General features: G+C 40.9%; 1 protein-coding gene across 3 annotated transcripts in view; it reads left to right on the top strand.

Moving 5' to 3' along the window:
- The first annotated feature begins 6734 nt into the window (after positions 1-6734).
- Positions 6735-22003, top strand: part of PKP2 (plakophilin 2) — a 45563-nt gene continuing 30294 nt past the window's right edge. Inside the window, exons 1-3 of one of the 3 annotated variants that reach the window (XM_075756008.1) lie at positions 6735-7129; positions 14829-14941; positions 17570-18264. In XM_075756008.1, coding sequence (XP_075612123.1) covers positions 6916-7129; positions 14829-14941; positions 17570-18264 — 1022 coding nt within the window. In that variant the 5' untranslated portion in view covers positions 6735-6915. The remainder of the gene's footprint in view (positions 7130-14828; positions 14942-17569; positions 18265-22003) is intronic. The other 2 variants (XM_075755999.1, XM_075755989.1) reach the window with 2 other exon arrangements.

A 22003-nucleotide genomic window follows, 5' to 3' on the forward strand; every position in this document is an offset into this window, starting at 1 on the left:
CTTTTCCTGACCTGGCTCACCCATGACAAATTACTACCAAAAATGTGCACATAAAAAGTTAATCAATCTGACTTCCTACCTCCGCTCCCCCCCCCCCCCCCCAAAAAAAGGAAGAAAAAGAAGGGGGGGGGGAAGCCCATTGGGAAATCATTGTGTTCGTAGAACAGCTCTTGACAGCAGTTTTTGCTGGCCAGCTGGACCTGCTGGTCTTACACACAGATTGCTTATAAGCCTTTCTGGCAACTATCTGAGATTTTTCCTTTCCCAAGGAAACAGGCCAGCCAGCTTTGTTACTGCTTTGTGCACAAAGCTGCTAAAGAAGAGTCAAGGATCCAACCCAGAATGAATATTTATGTACACTTTGGTTTTCTTCCAACTTAATCTCCTGTATGTTTTAGTGCATTCTGTCATTTTCTTATGGTGACTGGTTTGGATGCATTAATCTGGCATTATGCAACAGAGTGTCTAATATAATAGAACTTTCATCTGTGCATCTTCAGGTTGTGGAAAAACAGTATGATATAGAAGTAGCCTCCCATTATGCATTAAATAACACTGTAAAAATTTATTAGCTAGATATGTGTGATATTTTAGATATAGTTAATCCTACTTCACAGCAGAAAATGAGTAGATGTCCTCCTCAAGTCCCTTCAGGCCTGTTTTCTACAACTTCACAAAACATAATAGGAAAAGAAATCAGGATATTTTAATGAAACTAATGATTTTATTTTTGCCTGTAGGAGGGGTATTGATAGCTCTTATTAAAAAAAAATCCACAAAATTTTAGTGTTATCTCCAAAGATGCTTTGATGGGGGAAATACGACCAGTAAAAACCTTTCTACTAGCACTAGAAAAAAGATTGTTTTAAAATGTTGGTCTATGTCCTCAATAACAACATCTCCTACATCATAAAATTAGGAGAAAAAAAAAATGGTTTTCAATTTCTGGATTACCACATTTCTTCAGGAATAGCATTTCTTTCCTCCGTCCCTGACTTGTATATGAAGATGAGACATCAGTCATTTGGAAGTATTGTTTACTTGTACAGAAGACAAAAATCTCTTATATTCAGCCCCTATCAAAAGAGGGCCTTGATAAAATTCAGAGCCTCTAGATGATACTGCATGCAATAACAACTCCAATAAACACTGGTATTGTGCTCCTGTGTCACAAGTTTAAGAGTATTCATACCTCCACCTACATATATGACATGTTCTTTTACTATAGTCACCAAAATGCTAGTGCATGGGAAAACATCCACGGCCTGAGACAACTGAATAAGCGTGTTACTCAAAGCATTGATCACAGCTTACTGAAATTAGCTCTGCTTCATTCCTTTCATTCCAAACCTTGCAAACAAGTCACATTACATTGTTGCTCTTTTTAGCATAGCATCTGATAAGACCGTTTGAATATGTCTTCCTACATTTTTCCTGGCTGTCTCCCCAGCACCCAGATGACTCAGGAACTGATAGATGCAGAGCAAAATCTTTGTTCCAAAAACTGGTTACGTGCATCTCTGAGCCTAAAAAGAAAAAAAAAAATCATACTTTTAAAGTATTACACTTGGTTACTAAAGAGAGAAACTAGGAATGGTAGGATAAAACAGAGCACAGGGACCTGGAAAGAAAAGAAATACGGACAGGAGAGCAAGCCTTGGGCACAGGCAATTGCCTAGGGCAGCAGGAACTCTGGCAGCAGACAGCATACATGCACAGGCCGTGCTGTTATTTTATCAACCCTTAAATGCAGCGTTACCAACTCTGCCCATGCTTCCCTGCTGCTCAGGTCCGCCTGCTTTGCTAGCAAGCCTTGAACCAGCTGTGATAAACTGTGTAAGAAGAGAGCAGTCAAAGCAATGTTATCCATGAGATATTGACTGGCTAAGACAGAATGGGCTTTACCACCTTCCCTCAAAACTTGGTGCCCACCCCCTTCAGTTCACAGTGTGCAGCTGGTCCTGCCGAACACAAAGGATCTGTAGGGAGATGGAAAATCTAGACTAACACTCTCTCCTCCACTCTTGCTCACTGAAAAATATCTTCCCAATGCAGCTGTGCAACCAGGCTCTCTCTTACCCACTGTGCAAAGAGGAGTCCACTAACAAGTAAAACCGGCCTGGACCCTACTGGGGAATCTCCACAGAGGTGATTCATAGTCAGGCCTCTTAAAAACCTTATCTTGGTTCTCTCTGTTCCTGCTGTCTCATCCATTGTGTCAAAACCTTTTTACAGCATCACAAAGAAGGACAGATATCATCACACACACGGGCAGCCACACAACCCTCCCTTTCTCTTGGAGACTGCTCTGTCTGCTTCATGTATCAGAGTATGATTGAACCCCACATCTTGTGCTGGGCATAGCATTTGAAAATATCCCCTGGTTGAATGCATCCCAATGAAGATCTCTAAAACATCACTAGCAGCAGCATCCCATTCCCATCAGATCAAGCTTGGTGTGGCAGTGACAGCATGTAAAACTGCTCACGGGTCAGTGGCTCAGGACTAGCTCAAGCTGAGATTTTACTGGGGCCTACATCAGCCAACATCAGCTGCCACCCTGGTACAGGTGGGCTAGATAACCAACACCTCCAGCTGCAGGAAGAAACAAATTGAGGCAAGACTGATGAAATGAACACTGCTTTATCACCCAGGTCAGGATGCAAGTTAAACCTGTCCTACTACACAACAGAACCGCCATGTGCCTGAGGAGCCACCGTTATCTGCAGCTTCAGGACCATCCTGAGTTCCTGTAGCCATTGGCTCTCTTGAGACACAAAGCAGAGCTCATGGCCACAAGGCAGTTTTGATACAACATTTTGCAAGTCGGGAAGTTTAGTCTGCTCTAGGCTATGGTCTGGCTGTCCAAAAGCAGCATTTGCACACTCACCTCACTGAAGTGAGCAAATGAAGGTCTGTGACGGATCATTGCGTGTGTGAGTGCACACGTGTGTGAGTGTTTTCTTTCCTCAGGCAATTTGCTGCTCCCTTGAACTCTGTGTAGGTCAAGGTAGAGAGTGCCCATCACAGCTCTTACTGCTTTTATTGTCACATCTCTGTCAGGCAGAGAACTGCTATCTCACTCATTTTACCAATAAAAAAGTAGTACTTTTCCCCTAGGTGGCTCTAAAAAGAGTTTACTTTGCATTATCCTACAGGACAAAATAGATGATATTCTGTTTCTCTGCTTCCAAAAAATGATGCTGGGGTGAAAGAAATAGATACGTTATTGTAAGATAGTACAGGAAACAAGTGCCTGATGCAAAAGACAGACGGACTGAACTTCAGTTCTACCTCCTGTAACAAATAAAATTGCAATAAAATACAGATCTCAGATTTTAAAGCGTGGAGTTAACTCCTTCCTGGGTACTCCCTGCAGGCTTTACCTCCCCAGGAGCAGCGGCGGGGAGCGGGCTTGGTCGTGCCGTTCCGGGAAGGAACACGCGGTGGCAGTGCGGCCTCTCTCCTCGCAGGGGTGTCAGGCAGGGGGAAGAATTCGTTCCCTTTCCCTCGGCGGGGTGGCTCAAGTGAAACCAGGATTGATGTAGAAACAGTGAGGCTATTCCTGACTAATCTGCATTTGCATATAACACCTTCAACCATGGGATTCAAAAGAAAAAAAAAGAAAAAAAAAAAATCCTGAGTGAACGGCACTTCATTTTTCATATGGTCCTAGAGGGTACACATAGGAATAATTTTGTGGGCATTTAAGAATGAAACTCTTGCTGTCGAGCTGTTTCACATTTAAACCCAACATCTACATTCATACTTACACCCATTTCCTCTAAGGTTCCTGCAGCTGAAAATAATCTGTTTCCAGGGTACAAACCCAGCTTGATCCGTAAGTCCTAACACAGATGGGGGGGGAAGGGAAAGAAGAGTGAAAGGACAAACTACTACAACTTTAATATAAATAGTATTTGTGGAGGACTAATGGAGAAAGGTTACATGGTTTAGGCCGAGCATATCTGGTCAGAATAACAAATAAGTCTTATAAAGAAATATGGGGTTTGCTGATCTGCTTGACTCCATCAGACACTGGACAGAAAGCAAGCAGAAAGGTTTTGTATGTTATTCCTCATCCCTTAGTCACTATATGCATCATAATTAAATCTATTTTTCAAAAATCTACATGAGCAGTCATCCATCACAACTTGTGGTCCTTTCAGGGATAATCCCAACTATGTTGCTTTGCATCTGCAACTGGCACTGGTAAAGTATTTCCCTCTCAAAAGACTCCAGTTGGTTTTTTTGCAATTCAGTCGAGAAGAGGTGTTAATCCAACATAAGTCAACTTCAAGGAATTGCTATCAGTTACATGATATTTTCTTATTTTCCTCAGGTAAGAAAAAGCTTTAATTCATTTGTATTTCAGATCTTGGCTAAGCATTGTCTGAATTGCTGTGCAAGCAAAATTCTTTCTCTCTCTTCTCCTCCCACCCCCCCAAATTTTCCAGTCAGCATTCCTAGTTACAAGGAGAGAAATCTATCTCAGAAATCTCATTAAAGATTTTAAAGCCCAGAGCAAACTGCAATTCCTTTTGCCATGGATCTCACAAGCACAACTAAATGTATATACATGCAAAATAAAGTTAATAAAAATTTAACATTTCTTCCAACAGAGTCAATGTTAATGTGTGTATACAGTGTCACACGCATCTGAGGACATACACTGCAAGAGCATTTTCTAAATCCTGAATCCATTTCAGGTGTATTTTATGTGTGAAACCAAAGGTTCAACTGTTAAAACTATCCAGAATTCATGTTTGTGCTAGAGTTCAGAAGTGGAGAAGAGGGTAGGGAAAAGGCGGAGAGGAGGAAATGTCTCACATTTTTTAAACTATTTTCTAATCTCCTCAGTGGTCCTCATTCATATGTGCAAAGAATGTAGTATCTGTTGTTTACTGGAAATGCTTTTGTGACTGTCTGTCTGTCTGTCAGCGAAAGGGTCTAACATAGTTTCTGACATAGTTTACATTCCTTCCTGGCTGTGATGTGTCTTCCCCATTGTTTTTCCTGCCTTATCCTGCCCTTTCTTTCATTTTTTTTTATCCTTCCACTTCTCTGTTACATTTTCCCCCTGCCCATCGTAGTTCTGCCACATATCTCCAACTTCCTTCTCTCCACAAATTCCTGCTCCTCTTTCCCAGCTGGTACCCCCACAGCTTATCTCCAACCTTTCTGCTCCCCTACATAACCTTTCCCCATTTATAAGGAAGGAGTGTGTCACTCCATTTCTCTTCACCAGTGAAACTATTCTCACGTATCATTAACATGACCTCTTTAGTGATATGCCACGTTAGAACAAAAGGGGATGACATTTGCCAGACCAAGTGATGAGAAAGGCCAGAGCTCCCTCCTCCTCTTAAAGAAAAAAAATGGAAGAAAGACAAAGAGTAAATCAGGGGCAAAAGGATTCTGGACTCCTCAGTGTGAAGCCAGTTCCTCCTCCCCATGCTGAGTTATCTGAGAATAAAGAAGGTGCTTGGTTTCTTACGCTGTGGTACACCCTAAGACAAGGATCACTCCAGTTTCTCCCTAGCCACCCTGTACCCTCACTGCTGTCTGAAGTTCTGGTGAAAAGCAAGCTACATCAGCTCAGTTTGAGTCCCAGCATATTTGTGAAATAGTAGCACATGAAGTTAAAAGCCACATTAATTTTCATTTGCTTTTAAGAAATATTAGCTTTTGTGTTAAAATACTACATTTAGTTTGCTGGGGATTTTTTTTTTAATCATGCAACCCTGGATCATCTACTTTTTCTAAAGCCTGCACTTTTCTATCCCCAAGACTTTGCATGTTCCCTTTTTCCTCCTCCTTTCAACCCACCGTGAGCAGAGTGTTTGTTTAAACAGTAACTCCAAGCTGTGTCCTGAGATAGCATGAGAACTTCAGCCTTTCTCTGTCTCGCCTTCACCGAGCCCTATTTCAGTGTGTAAGAAGCCACTTACAATCGCGCAGGCAGACGCAGACCTTTGCAGGGGCACAGCCAGTCGGATTTGGGGGGGTTTTTTCAGCCTTTAATTCCGCAGTTCCCTCACCACCTCTTTACAACGAAATGGAGAAAAGGCAGCTGCAATTCATCTCTCTGCAAATCCTCAGGACAGCCTGAAAAACCGCGGAGAGTGGGAAAACCTCCCAAACCAGCTGCTCTAGAGCCCCTTAACACAATCCCGCCTGAAACTTGGATCTTCACAGCCAGGGACCACCATATTGAAGCAGTGAAGTTTCACATCTTATATTTTAGGTTGAAACTTACGTGCATGTGCACAAAATGCAGCCAAGTGTAATACACAGAAATATCTTGTGTCTATACCATGATGCAAACGATCTATAAGGGATGACGCATGAGTATACATTTGTATGTTTAAAACATGTGCATGTGTTGTCCCCGCGGGGTGTTCGTGTGCCACAGGAACCCAGCTCCCCCCCCCCCGGCCGCCGGGGGTCCCAGCCCGGCTGCGCAGCCCCTGCTGCCCCGGGACACCCCGGCGGGCTGCTGCCCGGGCCGGGCCTCGCTGCCCCGCGGGGACAACGGGGACAGGCGGCAGCTGCCTGAGGCGGCGGCCGCGCCCCGCTGGCGAGGGCTGGGCCGGGCCGGGCCGGGCCGGGCAGTGCCGCTGCGCCGGACCCTTCACCCCGGCGGGAAGGGAAGGGAAAGGAAAGGAAGAGAAAAGGAGGGGAGGGGACGGCCCGGCCCGGCCCTGCCCTGCCCTGCCCCGGGCGGCCGCGGCGGGCGGAGCGGGGGCGCTGGCCGTGCCTGGCACCTGCGCGGCGGGCGGGGCAGAGCCCGGGGCGGTGTTGGGCGCTGGGCGCGGCCCGGCCCGGCCCTCGGCGGCTGAGCCCCGGCGCTGGGGAAGCGGCGGCGGCGCAACAGGTTATCGGCGCGGAGCAGAGCGGCGCCCGGCTGTGCCCATGGAGGGCCGCGGCCCCGCCGCCGAGCAGGGCTACATCCGCACCGTGCTGGGCCAGCAGATCCTGGGGGAGCTGGACAGCTCCAGCCTGGCGCTTCCCTCCGAGGCCAGGCTCAAGCTCTCGGGCGGCCGGGCCGGGGAGGAGAAGGCGCTGCGGATCCATCAGCAGGTCCAGCAGACGCTGGCCAGGAAGAGCCGGGGTTCGCTGCACAACGGTGAGTGCCCGGCCCCGGCCCCGGCCCTGCGCCGCTCGGTGCTGCCTGGTGGCTGGCGGTGGCGGTTTCGGAGGCGGCGGGAGAACGGGAAAGGGCTCCGGGGCGGTGGCCCCGGGGTGAGACCCGAGCTGCCCCCGGGCGGCCGCAGCCGTCTCCGCGGCTTCCCCGGGAGGTGCGGGCTGCTCGGGGCAGCACGGTACCGGTCATCGGCCTTTACCGGGTTTGACGGAAAACCGTGGCTCTGTCGCGTCTTCCCTTTCGTTTTTCCCACCCAAGTGAGTCAGAAGTTTCTCCCTCCCAACCGCCGTAACTTGGTGAGTGGCGGGGCTGCTCCCGGTTCACCGCCGCCCGTGGGGTGAATCGAGCCGAGATTCTCCTAATCCAGCAACCGCTTGCTGTGCTTGTTTTAATACCTATACCTTAGCTTTACCCACTGGCTCTATGTGCGAAATAAAATGGGAAGAAATGTAGGAAATGTCCTTCCTTGTTTCACCTGGAAATTAAAAAAAAAATACAACAAAAAACTAAAAGGAAGTTTGGAAAAGTAACTCTAAGAAGGGCGTGAACGGGAAACATGGAACGATAACGCTACCAGAATTGTATTTACCTCATTCTTTGACGTGCACGATACCAATTGAAGGCAATCAATCCTTGCCTCTAAGATCTTATAGCCAGAAGGCCAGATCCGTCAGTAAGGTCCGCACAGTCGTGCCTTTTGCCAGGGTGCGACTGCAGCGTCAGGCACCCGCAGGGTGACTTTGTCAGGTGCTGAGGGTTAAAGGCAAGCTGCTTGAGGGGTTTAGTCTTAACTATTAATGGTGAAGAGATGTGTTGTTTTCAAAGTAAATTAAAAAAAAAAAAAAAGCAACCCTTACCATGAAAACTTCAATCCTGTTTTTAAATAGGAAGATATTTCTGACTTACAGGTTGTATAATCTGTTACTTGGTTGTCATTAAAGAAGCTATACTTTACTCATCTATCTTCTCAGGCAGAGGAATGTTGCCTTGTACTTCATCTGGCTTCCATCTGAAAAACACCTCATGGCAAAAATATATATGATGCAGACACAGACATACTCTGCTCGGAAAGATTAGGTACACACATTGCATAAACAGGTGTACACAACTATGCAATGTGCAGCTACATATGGAAGTCCTTAGCTTGGCAGGTCTCATTTAAATAAGCTTTCTAAACACTTTTAGAGTGACTTGATTTCTTTTTCTCTTAATAGAAAGCCTGGTAAAAGTTTTTTAAGCAATAGTTAATAAATTAAATGGTGTCATGAACTGAGATCATGTCTCTAAACTATGTATAAAACACTACAAAGACAAAGCTTCCATCCCTCTAACTCATCTTCTCTGAAATATATTAACAGACCTGATGGATTTGAGGATAGTTGTCTTGGTTTGCTTTTTTTTCTAAAGGTCAAGTATTTGAGCCCTTTGCATTTCTGAGATGCCCAAATTTTTAAGCTTCAGGATCAGGAGTGGCAAATGTCATGTCTGTTACATGTATTGGTCATGCATAAAATCAACTTCTTTCAAATGTTTTCTTGTGCCCAACTCATCCTGAATTTTTTTTAGTCCCACTGCAAAACTCAGAAAAAAATAAATGGAACTGGAATCTATTCCATATAGTTATACATGTGTATATATATATATATGTAATATATGCATGTGTAATTGCATATAACTGTCCATCTGTCTGTCTCTCAAATACTTATAATGCAAATCAAATATCTATCATGTATTTAATATGTTGACTTTCCTGAAAAATATAGATATATACACATGTGTATGTATCCCAATGTGCTTTCTTCATGGGCTTGCTCAAAATTTGACTATGCTTTGAGAAATATTTGAATTTTTAAGGTACTTTTTCAAAATATGCACTGTTTTACATGCAAAAATTCACTTTCTCTGAATTATAACAGTTTTCTAGATACATTCACCAAGGGTCCCATATTGTTTATTATTTGCCAGGAAGATGATACAAAGATTTAGAAGGAGCAGGAGCAGGCCCCTGTGATATAACTGTTGTATCTGTAGGAGTATTTCAGGCCCTGTTCAGCAAGGTACTTAGCACATACCTAACCAGAGTATTCACATACATGCCTAAAATTAGCCAAGCACATAACCACTGGGTATGAAAAATCAGTGGTAGTTAAGGTCTTACCCATCTGTGCACACCCATTTTCCACTGGAACTCGAAGCTTTGAAGCTGCAAGAAGTAGTTTGTCAGGCAGCATAATTTTTCCTTAAAGTTTCAAATTAAAGGTGTTTGCTTAGCATTCAGCATTACCTTTTAATGGAAAAACATCTTTTTTGCCTTCTACTCCCATATTGTTTGCAGGTTTATGCCCTTTGCCCCCCTTTTTGAGGGTGTATTTCTTCTTTTTTATAATAGATATTTAGGTCATCCTCAGATTTGAGGATTCCAGCAGCTGCCAGATCACTGAAGTCACGTACTGCCCCAACTCCTTTCAAGACTTTGTCAAATGCTGTTAATAGTTTTTCAAGCAGTAGTTTAACAACAGCTGCAATTTTTCCAGTTCATCAGTTGCTGAACCTTTATAAATTGGAGATTACGCTGCCCTGAAAAATTTTGAACAACTAAGCAGCTGCATCAAATTTCTGAATGCTATTTAAAGGTGGAGATGGGATGGTAGATAGTTCAGCTCTATCAAAGTAAAATGGCATTCAGAATCATATACTTTAACGACTGGTGTTTTTCAGCTCACGTATGATGCAACAGTATTGATTACTTTATGTTCAGTTTGGTCTATTAAACTTTATTCTGTTTATGAGTCCTCTTGCCTCTGATCTTGTTCCGTTTGGATTTTGATTGGCTTTTAAAATTCATTTGTCATATTCCTTTTATTTCTTTAGTATAATCCCTTGACTAAAGTCTACTTTCCTGTACATCCTGTACATCCTTACGAGTTCCATTGTAAAAAATGAGGGCAGAACTGGGTAATATATCATACAAAACCAAGCAACCTGATGTATTGCTGTCTGTGTAGAAATTCTTTCTGTAACACAGGCTTTTATAAACACTGTGTTTATAAAAAACAGAATTAAAATTTCTGTGATTTCCAAACTGACAGCATGAGATACAAGACGGTTGCAATCAGAGCCTTATTTATTCTTCACATTTCTTCATTTCTAAAATTGTTAGTAGTATTTTTTTGTTAAACTTGCTTTTAGAGGTTTTGGGGGAGTTTTTTATCCTGAGCCTTCTCTTTTGCAGAATTCTGACCATATTAACTGCTCTGTAGTGATTTTCTGTTTATCTCTTTGTGGGAAAAGGAAGTAGAAAAGAATTCCTTGTTAGTGACTTCCACTTCTTATTGGTTTCATTACATTTCTCAACTCTGCTTCCTGAGCCAGAAGAAATCAAATTTTCTTAAATTTGAGCACTTGTGTAAATATACTGACCAGCACAAAGTAAAAAATGTTAGAAAAGCTCCTTTGAGACCAGGCATGTACTGGCAGAATGATGAAGGAGCACGATCAAAAAGAAAGCTCTTTGATCTGTAGATAAAGCGATTCAGTGCAGTTTTTGATATGCCATTCTTAAATGTCACCGTCTCAGTCCATCGTGAGTGGTGGAGTATAAAAAAGGATTAGAAGTTGGCAGTCCAGGAACACTTACGAGTCTCTGTTGTGGATATAATCACCCACCTGCCCTGAGCAAGAGCGGACAATGGATACTCGGCAGGTGGGCACTCGGGATGCATGAAAATACCGCAGTCCTTAATAGACTTCTGTGTAGAGGGTACAGCTACATAGATGCCTGCAGTGGGAGGGTTTAAAGCCAAAATTTGGCTTTCATGGAAACCATTCAAATACAAAAGCACTGAAAAAGACTCACAACTGAGCGTTAACAGTGCACATGATTTAAGGGGAATTTGATACACCTAACTCCTTACTGGACGATAATTGTCTTTTTCATATATCATATATCTTAGAGATGCCTCTTGTCATTGTTATTTTGGAAAGCCAAGCAAACAGGAGACTGATCTGTCTGCAACCATAGGCAGAGATTGCTGGGGAGGAACTTTCAGGGACTGTGAGATGTTGGACCTGTCACATCCAGGGGAGCACAGGGGGCTCGCGAAGAGCCTCTGTGAAGACGGATGGGATTTTTTTCCTCAGTTATCCGTACAGTCTCTCTCCTGATAGTGTAATTATTTTGTCAAATCTCAAAATTTTGTCATAACTGTTGCGATATCAGGTGATTTTTGTGCAGCTTTTATTTCAGGCATGGAGAAGAGCAAAGGGGTTTGGTTTTCCCCCTCCACTGACCACATCCAAAGCGTTCCTGAGCTGCTTTAGTTCATACCGACAGGGGAGAGGGGAGACTGTGATAAATGGTTCCACTCAATTGCCCACACATGGGTGGCTGCTACTGCCTGAGATGCCTGAGTTTTCCAAAATGTCCTCATGGGTTGACAGACATGACGCAGGGCCTGTAGGAAACCCATCCTTTTCTTGACTGGCTGCTGGAAATCAAGCGTGGTATCCCATGGCCACTCAAATGGCATTTGTCCCCTATGGATGTGTAATTGAATTGCGTGCATATTTTCCGAAGAGAGAGTTTTTGTGAGACTTAAAACACTGAGTCTCACAGTTAGAAAATATTAATCCTAACAGTAAATGAACCCATAATATAAAACTAGAAAAAAAAAAATTAAAAAATCTGTCATTGCTTTTTCCTTTTTTTTTTTTTTTTAAACCAGTGCCCTGAGCGTATAAGAACTGCCTAATGATTTTTGAATAACACAACACTGAGCAAATGTGAAAGGTGTGAAAAACATGTAGGGTTTTGTAGTATGGTGAAAATAAGCTGTAGGAAGCCTCAGCGACAGAGGCAAGTTTTCATCAGATCACCTATTCTGCATCTCGTAACTAATGGAAAGACGCAGCATTTTAGTTACCACTTTTTCCTTTAACACGCTGGCTTTTGGCACAAGTGAACAGGGCACAGTAAAAAGGCATATGTTTTATGGCTACCTAATTAATGTAAAATGCTGACAAAATAATTTAATTTACTTGTGTAAGAGCAAGCAAGAGATACTGTAAATGCAAAGTGAAATTCCGTAAGCTAACATATACTGTGTTTATCTCTGAAAGAGAAAAATGTTTACTGACGGATAGTTTCACAGGGAGACTGAAGGTTAAAAAAAGAGGACTACTTGAAGATAACTGAGTGTTGCACTTTCTGATTGGCTGTATTTTGCTTTTGCAAAGAGAGAACTGTTAGATATGTAGTTTATCCTCAACTAGTTCATGGACAGCCTTGTTATTTTTAATTTGTCCTCATTTTTTTAATAAAGACAGGGAGTTTAGAGTTACCTAAAACATGCACAAATTACTTGCTCAAAGGATCTTTATGCCCTAAGTAGATAAATGCTGGGAGTAAGTTCTCATGAAGTAAACTGGACAAAAAATACTAACTATAAAGAAACAGAAATATATATGTATTTAAAGACTTACTATGTGAAAGTACTTTAATATGCAGCAATGAATAAAGCGAATCTTTAAAAAGCAGGCACAGGCGATAGGCTGAGATGGAGTCTTATTGGGCACCTGAAATAGTACATTGATATGGGAATTACATCACACAAATGAGAGATTTATATGAATTCGTAGATTTTGGATGTCGGTGAACATTGGAAGGAATTCTTTTTCAGTATAAAACAACAGTTTCCTATTACTGCTTTCTCATGTACTTAGGTAACCCTCGGGCTATGGCAACCTTGTAATGTCACGAAGGAATTATTACAATCCAAATCATGAGTTTGACCAAGCTGCATCATTCCACTCTCATGATGCAAAGTTACCGTGAATGTGTCTTAACAAATCACCTAATACATGTTTAAATCTGTCTCGCATGGCCAATATGAAAGAATTGGAAAGTATGATTAAATAAGCAAAATAACTGCAAAGTATGATTGAATTAGGCTTCAAATTATTGCAGTCTGCTATTATATTGTATTGTATTATACTATATTATATTATATACAAATTTGGACTTATCCAGGTAGCTATGTGCTAGTGAGAATCATTCATAAATTATTCTTGTTGCATGAGTCTCTTGTTTCTTTTCATTCTTGTCAAGCCCTTTACTAACTACAGACACTAAGGATCAAGGATACAGGAGTACTGAAGCTCCTAGGGGCACTCACACGCACCTAATGAAGCCCGGAGTCTAACTGCATGACCTGAAAGTCTCAGCTATTTACCACACATACACTAGGGGCTTCAAAAATCCCAGCAGGCGCTTGCCCGCGTGTTTTTGGCACCTGAATTCCCATGGGCATGTGACTTCTACTATTTTTACAAGTGGAGACTTCATCAGTTTGACCAAGTTAATGACTGGTTCTTTAGATTTCTTTTCTGTAGTATCTCAGGTAATACCTGCTATTTTGAAAATGCGTGTCCAATTACCTTCTTTATTGACCACTGTTATCTGTTCAGCCTGAACTTCTGCAGCACACACTGGCCCCATTTATGACCGATTTGAGGTGTATCTTTCAACTTCTGCTTCACCTCTTTAAATTCTTCTATGTTATAACCTGTGTTATTTATATTCCTATATGCAGATTCTCATAGTAACACAGGAATTTTGTGAACACTTATTTCACCAGTATCTGTTGCTTTTAAAAAAAATTATTAATAGAAGCACTTTTTCTTTGAAAATGTATTGTATCAGTGAAAGAGAAACAGCCTGAAGTTTTTGGGTTGGTTGGTTGGTTTTAATTAAAAGAAGAATGAAGTTTTAATGAAAGAAATAATCACAGTGCACTGTTCTATTTTCAAAGCTGGGTTGTGGGAAAAAAGAATCAGAGCAGATATGCTGTGGATCTTCTGCGTTATCTGTAGGTGCAGATTTGAAGTGTCATTAAACAACCCTGCTTTACAGCATCATATGCCATGTGCCTCCATAAGCCATGGAATTTGTTCATGGACTCTTCGTGCTCTTTGGGTGAAGCACTGAGAACTTTAGTGAAGCATTACTCACTCCAATATATTATCATGAAGCTAGCACCTAAGGGGCAAGAAACATCAACAGTTGAGGCAGACAACAAAGAAATAAACAATCTGTACTCAGTGTGTGCTATTTATTGACGGTGGTATGTTGTGAAAATTGCATCTCTAGGGTGCACAGCAATAGAGGCATGTCAACCCCTGTTTCTCATCTACAATCTACAGCTGTAATATTTTAATTTCTTGTGTACTGCGCATGTTATAGTCAGCCTCTAATGTAAACCATATATATATATGTTCAAAGTGGTTATAGTGGAAAATAAGTGTTCTTAGTACCTGTTCAGTAATACTGTTTCTTAGTACTTAATAATGTCATTATCTGGAATATTCAAAGTATCAGCTTGCTATGTTAAAACATTTTTCGTTAAATAGCTGCATGAACAACAAGACTTCTGAAAGTTAAAAATATGTCCTAAGTAATAGGAAATTGAAAAAAATGGCTTGTGTCCTCGGAAAGCTTTGCTTCACCATCTTTTGAATGTGATATACTGAATGCAAACCTCTTTCCATCATTTTCCTGTCTGATTTTCAGTTTATATATATTAATGGCAGTGCAGACTGGGACATTTCCCTAGTACTGTAAATCATCCTTTATAACAATATCATGTTTTGTTAAAATCTTACTAATATTAGTCTTTGGTTACAGGCAGTTTGCACCGTGCATCCAGTGTTCCAGAGCGTGTCTATAACATGGGACTTACTGAAAATGATTTTGCACCAAGAACTCCCTATGGTTTCTCGTATTATCAGTCAAACCAGGTGAGGAAAAGAAGACAAGAAATAGAAATAAATATAATATCATATGCATAGTTTATCCTTTTTTTTACCACAAACAATAGCATGTAGATGGTTTTTCAAGGGTTGCTTGCACACTTGTTTGCTTTTTAAAGCCTGGTTTCTAGTAAAGGAGGTTTTTACAGCTAAGATTTGTTAACATTTTTCCCCCTTCTGGTGACATCTGAGCCCAATAGCTAAATTCAACTCAGTCATACAGTTGGGCTTTCTGCAGTCTTGTTGGTTTTATGAGAATTGGCATCAGGGTAGAAAATGAAAAACTATATTATCACTCCACTAAGGCAAAGGCTGTGACAAGTCAGATCTTTGTCCATCCCACCAGGCAGCAGGTCAGCCAGCACGTCAGTAGCTCAAAGGGATGGAGGCCATGCTGCCGCTCACCCAGCCCAACAGTTGGAGGTCGCTAGAGGAAGTCCAGCGAGCCTGCAGGGTAACAAATGACATGGGTAGGAGCTGGGAATGTGGTGAAAGAGGTTAGGAAATTAAGCATCCAAGACCACAGGAAAACAGATTGCTTTAGTTTCACGATGACAGGTAGAGTGTTCCTTATCATTTAAAATAATCCTGTTGCAACCAATTTTAGCATTACAAGAATTTCAGCAGTCATTGCAATTACAATGAATTACATTTCATTACAGTCCTTGCAATACAGTGGGGTTTCTAAACTATCTAATCATAAATTCACTTGTTATTTTGACCAGCTTTTCTCGGGTTCGTGGCCTGAATGCTAACATAAGTAATTGATTTTCTGCAAGGTTTGTGACACAGCTCATAACTGGTATGAATCTATTTGAGGGAACAACCCTATGACTTGGAAATCAACACATAGCTCAATAGCAATGCTACTGCATGATCAATATTAGTAAACTGAAACCAATTCAGTTTGGGAACAGAAACATTTATTTAATAAATAGCTGTATATGTAGAGCCAATTCTTTCTTAATTTTAGATTACTCAAGAATGGCTTATTCACATTAAAGGAAGTAGCCCAGCTTCTGGCCAGTTAATGAAGCAGCTCTGGCTCTGTATGAGTAGAGTTAGAACCATTTCCTTAAATACATTCCCTTCTCTGTCCTCCTATCCTCTGTTCTCACCTATCATCCAGTCCATAATATTTGATGTGAATCTCTTCTTTCTAGAAGACAAGAGGAAAACTGAAGGTGACATAGGAACCACAAGAATATACTATAGTATTCCAGGCAGGGAAAAAAAAAAAAAAAAGAATAATAATAAAAAAAAGACAGACTCTTTGTCCTGTGTGAAAGCCAGAAAAAGCCACAAGGTCTAGTATTTCACAAAAGCATTAATTTCCTTATCCCCAAACAAAAGATAAAGGTATCCTTGCATAGCTTATGTAAAATAAACAGATATATCCAATGATCCTTGCCTCAGCCTACTATATTCAGCAGCCTTTACTCCTTTTGTGAGTTGATTATCACCCTCAGTAACTTCTCAACAGTGAAATTATGGTATTTCAGTCTGGCCACTGCTAAGCACTGTCCCTTCAATTAATAACTTCTGTAAGCTTCTCAGTTTACCTTAATAAATGCCTTTAATATTAAAAAAAACTTTAATACAACATAGAAATAGAATATATGGGGCTTTGATTTATGGCTGGATGACACTATACTTACTGATTTTTTAAAAAAATTGGGGCATAATTCCTTTATTTCAAGGTCAGATAGACTTCCAAGTTGATTTGGTTCTGGAAGGTCTGGAATAGAGTATGGTGTCCAATGGAGAGCATAAGAAAAAGGTAGAAAATTGGAGAGTCCCCATATGGTACCTAAACAGTAAGAATCTTGAAGTCCTACAAAGAAAGATTGAAGGAATTGGGTTTGTTGAGTTTAGAAAAGAGAAACTTATAAAACAAGATGGTGATCTGTTACTGTCCATGCCCATTAGGGATAGAAAACGAAAAATCATCTAAAATTGCAGCTGTAGAATTAAGGAAACCTTTGTGATGGTGAAATGGTCAGTTTGGATTCCTTGGAATGTTATGTAATCTCCATGATTAAGAGGTTAGACAAACAGGGAGGGGACTATCTCTTATTACTAGATCCTAACACAATGTGAACAGGAGGGCTAAATAACCTTATTAATATAATATAATAGCAATATGCAGACACTTTAGTATAATATTTTAATATCTGACTGATTAATTTTCTTCTCTCTATTGGACAGCCTTGAATTTAATTTTAGTAGCAGATGTGGGTGTTAATCCCCACAGAGTTACAAACTGAAACTAAAATCTCCATTAATAAGCAGACTGTTCACTACCAGGGGAAATTGACTTATGCTTCTATTTTGAGTTTAGGACAGAATACTAGATGCTTAGACTTTGGTCTCCTAATGTTTAGACCACACTTCTTCCTATCTTTGTTAGGCAGATACAAAGAAGTGTTGCAAAATTGCATTTAATACACAATTTTGGTGATGTTCACATTTTGTTTTCTGATTCTGATAGCAGACCTTAGAATTTTTATCTTTTTGCTTGTTTGTTTGTTTGTTTATTTGTTTGATTTATTTGCTATTAATCCTAAATGCTGTGCTCTTACTGTGACACCTGTTCTTTTATGCACCCTTGAACAGGTGGCCTCACCATCCTCTTATACAAATGGCTGGGGGACAAGGATTACTTACAAGACAATGGAAGACAGAGCTCAAAGACAGCCTCTGAAGAGACTAGAGGTTTCACCCCAGCGAGATCCTGAAAGATTGGCATATGTGTCCAATGATTTTCCCTATGACAGAGGGATTTCAACGGGATTCTCCATGAGGCATGGAGATAGCAGGAGATCCAGCAGGACTGTGCCACCAAGATACGCTCGGTCTGAGATTGTTGGTTACACTCTTCGTGATTCAGTGAACAGAGGACGCTCTTTTAAGAGACAGTCCCAGATGGCGGCTATTAATAACGCTGTCATTGATGGTGTCTACCCCAGCCCCACTGTACCTCTGTACCATCAAGCAAGCAACAGTCGCAGTATGACCAACCTTTTGGAGAAGGAGAACTACCTGACCTTGGGCAGTGCGATGGGACAAGTCAGATCACCAATTGCTTCCCATTTGGGGTCTCAAAACAGGCAATCTTCAAGGTCCAGCTGGTACCAAACTACTTTCAGAAGCACACAGACCAGGAGGGAACCTTCCCAGCCAGCTTCAATAACCAGTGTCACGGCAGAAATTGATGGGAAGAGGCTGCCATTGACAGCTGCTGTGGCAGCAGCAGGGAGAAATGGTTTCCTGCAGAGTGAACAAGTCACCATCAATGGATCTCAGCTAGGGTAAGCACAATGCAGGACCTGCTTTGGTTCTGGGGTGTCACAGCTGAAAGGAACCTGTTTATTTAAAAAGAGAAAGTAAAGTGACAGCTCATAGCTCAGCAGCCAACACAGCGTATGAAATGTCAGTGTGGAGGATGCAGAAGGTAGGTTTGCTTTAAAAAGTCCACTTCCAGTGCAACAGAGAGGAAAGGGAGAAAAAATGTACGTCCACACCTCCTGCTCAGATTTGGGACCCCCTTTTGCCAAGAGTTAATCAGTTTTTATAAAGACACATGAAGTAGTCACTGAGTAATTTACAACCTAAGTCACAATACACAATAATGCATTGCCAAATTTATGAGACCTGATGATTTCAGGCATGGTTCTCACAAGAATAGGTCAGAAATGTTCCAGTGAAGCAGCTTTTGGCAGATTGACAACTTCCAGTTAAAAATCCTTCATGCTTTCGAAGAAACATTTTAGTTTTGATAAACTTCAGTTAAAACACAGGCAGAAATTTCTTTTAGCTCTGTAGCACCATCCATCCCTAGAACAAATATAAACGGCTCTAAATCTCAGCATACCAGAGCTTCTCACTACCATGAGATCCTACTTGCTCTGAGGATGCTATCTTAATTTGAAGCCCTATTAGCTCCATGGCAAATTCCCAAAGCTGCCATCAGACTTTAGGAAAATTGGTCAGAGTCTTAGAAGCATTTATTATTATTTTGTTCCAAAATTACTTTTTTCCCCCCTGAAATTCCCTTCCAGAGAAGATTTCAGAATGTCTAAAATCAGTTCTGTCTTCGAAAGAGAAAATTTATCAGTTCTGAAATTCCCCTCAGGAGTGAATATTTTTTTCACTTTAGAATTATTCTGATTGTTTACAGAGCTCTTAAGGCTCAGTGGACAGAACAAACCACTTGGTAAACAGGAGATGGTTACTTACAATGTTTACTGTGGTTTCTGTTGTTGTTTATAATCCAAATAGGATCCCAAGGCTTCTTATGTAAGTTAATCATGGTGTAATTCATAACAGCGTTATTAAGAAATGTCTCTTTTTCCATAACTGTGTAGCTGTTAAGTTCATTTTTCTGAAGGCCACATCTCTTCTTTTTTTAAATTTGCTACTGTGTGAGATGAGGTATCATCTGATGTCACTGGTGTGTACAGGTCAGATATTTTCTGTCAACTACATGTTGTATGTTATGATGAGACTTACAAAGATGTATGGTCTTGTGCCCACATCTGATCTAGACTGAAATTTTCACCTCTGGGTGATGCAGGAGTTAAGAGATCTGGTATCAGTGATGTGACTCTTAAGTATCCAGTCTTTACAGCAAGTAAGGAAGTCCAGAAAAAACGTCTGAGAGCTCACAACAGCTGAAGAACTTGGAGTAGTAATGTTGAAAATAGGTACCTGGGAGGACTTTGTTTCTCAGTAAGACAGGCGTATATCCCATTGACTTAATTTACTTAACATTCTTGAGTGGGTTTCTGAGCCACAACCAGCAATTTTGATATTTAATTTTGTGTAGGAGCAATTTTGGTTCTTCTTTTGCAGGTGCGGACTGGAGTCTGGTTGTCTGCCTGCACAAAAGTGTTTTTCATACCTGGAGATGTAAACACCTATCTTCAGTCATTGTGCAAGTGGCTTGCTTGAGACCATGCTGAACTCCAGGTGGAAGATTTGTGACCTAATGGAAATCTTTTTGACAGCTTAATTCCTTAAATGCCAGTTTTTAAGCTCAGCTTTTGCTGGAAATTACAGAGAAAAACAATTGGAAGTGCTGTGAAAGCTTCTAAAGTTCGTTTTGCAGATGTTTATACATTTCATTTGTCTCAGTACTTCTGACTATTTAATTTACTTGTAGATATCTTGTTTAGATTTTCAAATATCCTAGGTTCTATTTTAGTTTCATAGCTAGGTTTTTGGGGGAGTGAGGGGCTCTTTATTCTACCCAAAGTGTAAAAAAGTCTCTGTAAAATACATTAGTGAAGAGAATGATGAAAAGCAGCTTGTAAGATACAATTCCACAAGAGATTTGCACCACTAGACTCTTAAATGATGAGGAAGAAACTATAGCGATTTTAGCTGACTGAAGTCAGCAATTGTTACGTATGTTTATGTACTAACATGTATATGACATCCATATACATTATTACTGTGGTCAGATGTCTAAAATACAGATTTAATAACTCCTCTAGTAATTCTTGTCACTGGAAGAGCTTGCTGCAGAAGTCCTCTTTTGGTTGTATTACGTTCTGGTTCATCCACATCTAGCTACTGCACAGTTTAATGTAGAATTAAGTATTTAAAACATAATAGATGACATTTTGCTTTGGGGTATACACTGCTGTCAAATCTGAGATATTTCATTTAAGTCCATCGTTCTACCAGTAGTAGAAAAATTTCTTCTGACAAGACTTCTCAGTTTAAGAAGTTAGTAGAGACTTCCACATTTCTTGTCATTTCCCATTCTCTTTGATTTTAAGGTTGCATTATCTGATACATTGCTGCCTTACCCGTTGCTCGCTTAATAATGGAAGGGGGGAAAAAAGGTAACCCTGTTTTCCGAGTAATTTGATTTTTCCAGAAATTTGTACTTTTTTATGTAAATCACAATTCAGGTCTTTCCAAGGCTGATTAAGAGGATGTAAAATAGTTGTGTAAGGTTAAAGAGAAGTAGTGGGCTAACTGTATATAGTATTTGAAATGTATATAAAAGCATTTTCAAACTTTCTGTAGAAGAATTAGCTCATGCTATGAAATCAAAGTAGGAAAATCAGAGTATAGAGATGCTATCTCTGTGTCTTCTGGTAAAGTGAAGCAGTTAAAAGCATCCTCATATCAAGGGCTTAGGAGAGAGAGAGATTCAACCTGGAGCTGTTTGAAAAACAGCTGCTTACAGAATCTGACCTCTAATGTGCTGAGAGCTGTCACAAAATGATTAGACAACAGTGTGTATATCTCTCAAAAATGTTAAATTCTGGCAATTAAGGTGAAGTCAGAACTTGTCAAATCATTGTTCTGTTTAACAACCATTGCCTGAATGTCTATTTGTTTGTTGTCATTACACATGCTAATCAGCCACGTGGCTATTAAGTTTGCCAGTAAATGTTTTGAGAGTAATCATTGCGTCAAATTCTATTTTGACCAAAGTTAAGGTACTGCAACTTTATGAATACCATTGAGGGACAAAGATTATATTGCATCCTTTATTACCATCAGATAAAATGTTAGCAAATGTTCTGTTTATCCAGTGTGAAACAATCCTAGTGTGGCCATGCACAACAGGAGAGAAAGATTTTGGCTGCTGCACATGAAGGAGTATCAGCCATGGAGAGAGAACTCTGGTGAATGGTGGGCTGCTCTCAGTCTCAATGCAGATCTGCACACCCAACACTTAGAAATTTGGTCTCTGGTTGTATATGCATTTATCTCAGCCTGGCAATGACTACTGATGGGCCTTTACTACTCGGGGACATCCTTGGCATCCTGAGGCTGAGTTCCCTTGTAGGTTCTCTGGTGTCCCATGAGGGATCAGCTCATGCAGCAATCTCGACCTTGGAAAGTGCATGGATAGAGTCCTTCTCTGCTGTTAGTCACTGAAATGACTCACCATTTAATACATCAGAGATGTCTGCCACTAAGTAGAAGGTGACTGAATTTGGTCAAAGTGCTCCAAAGTTATTGCAGTGACCAACAGGCAGGTAAGCATGCTTACATGTGCATGTATACAACATGGTCACAAAACCC

This window comes from Balearica regulorum, chromosome 1 (genome assembly GCF_011004875.1).
Source record: "Balearica regulorum gibbericeps isolate bBalReg1 chromosome 1, bBalReg1.pri, whole genome shotgun sequence".
Lineage (NCBI taxonomy): Eukaryota > Metazoa > Chordata > Aves > Gruiformes > Gruidae > Balearica > Balearica regulorum.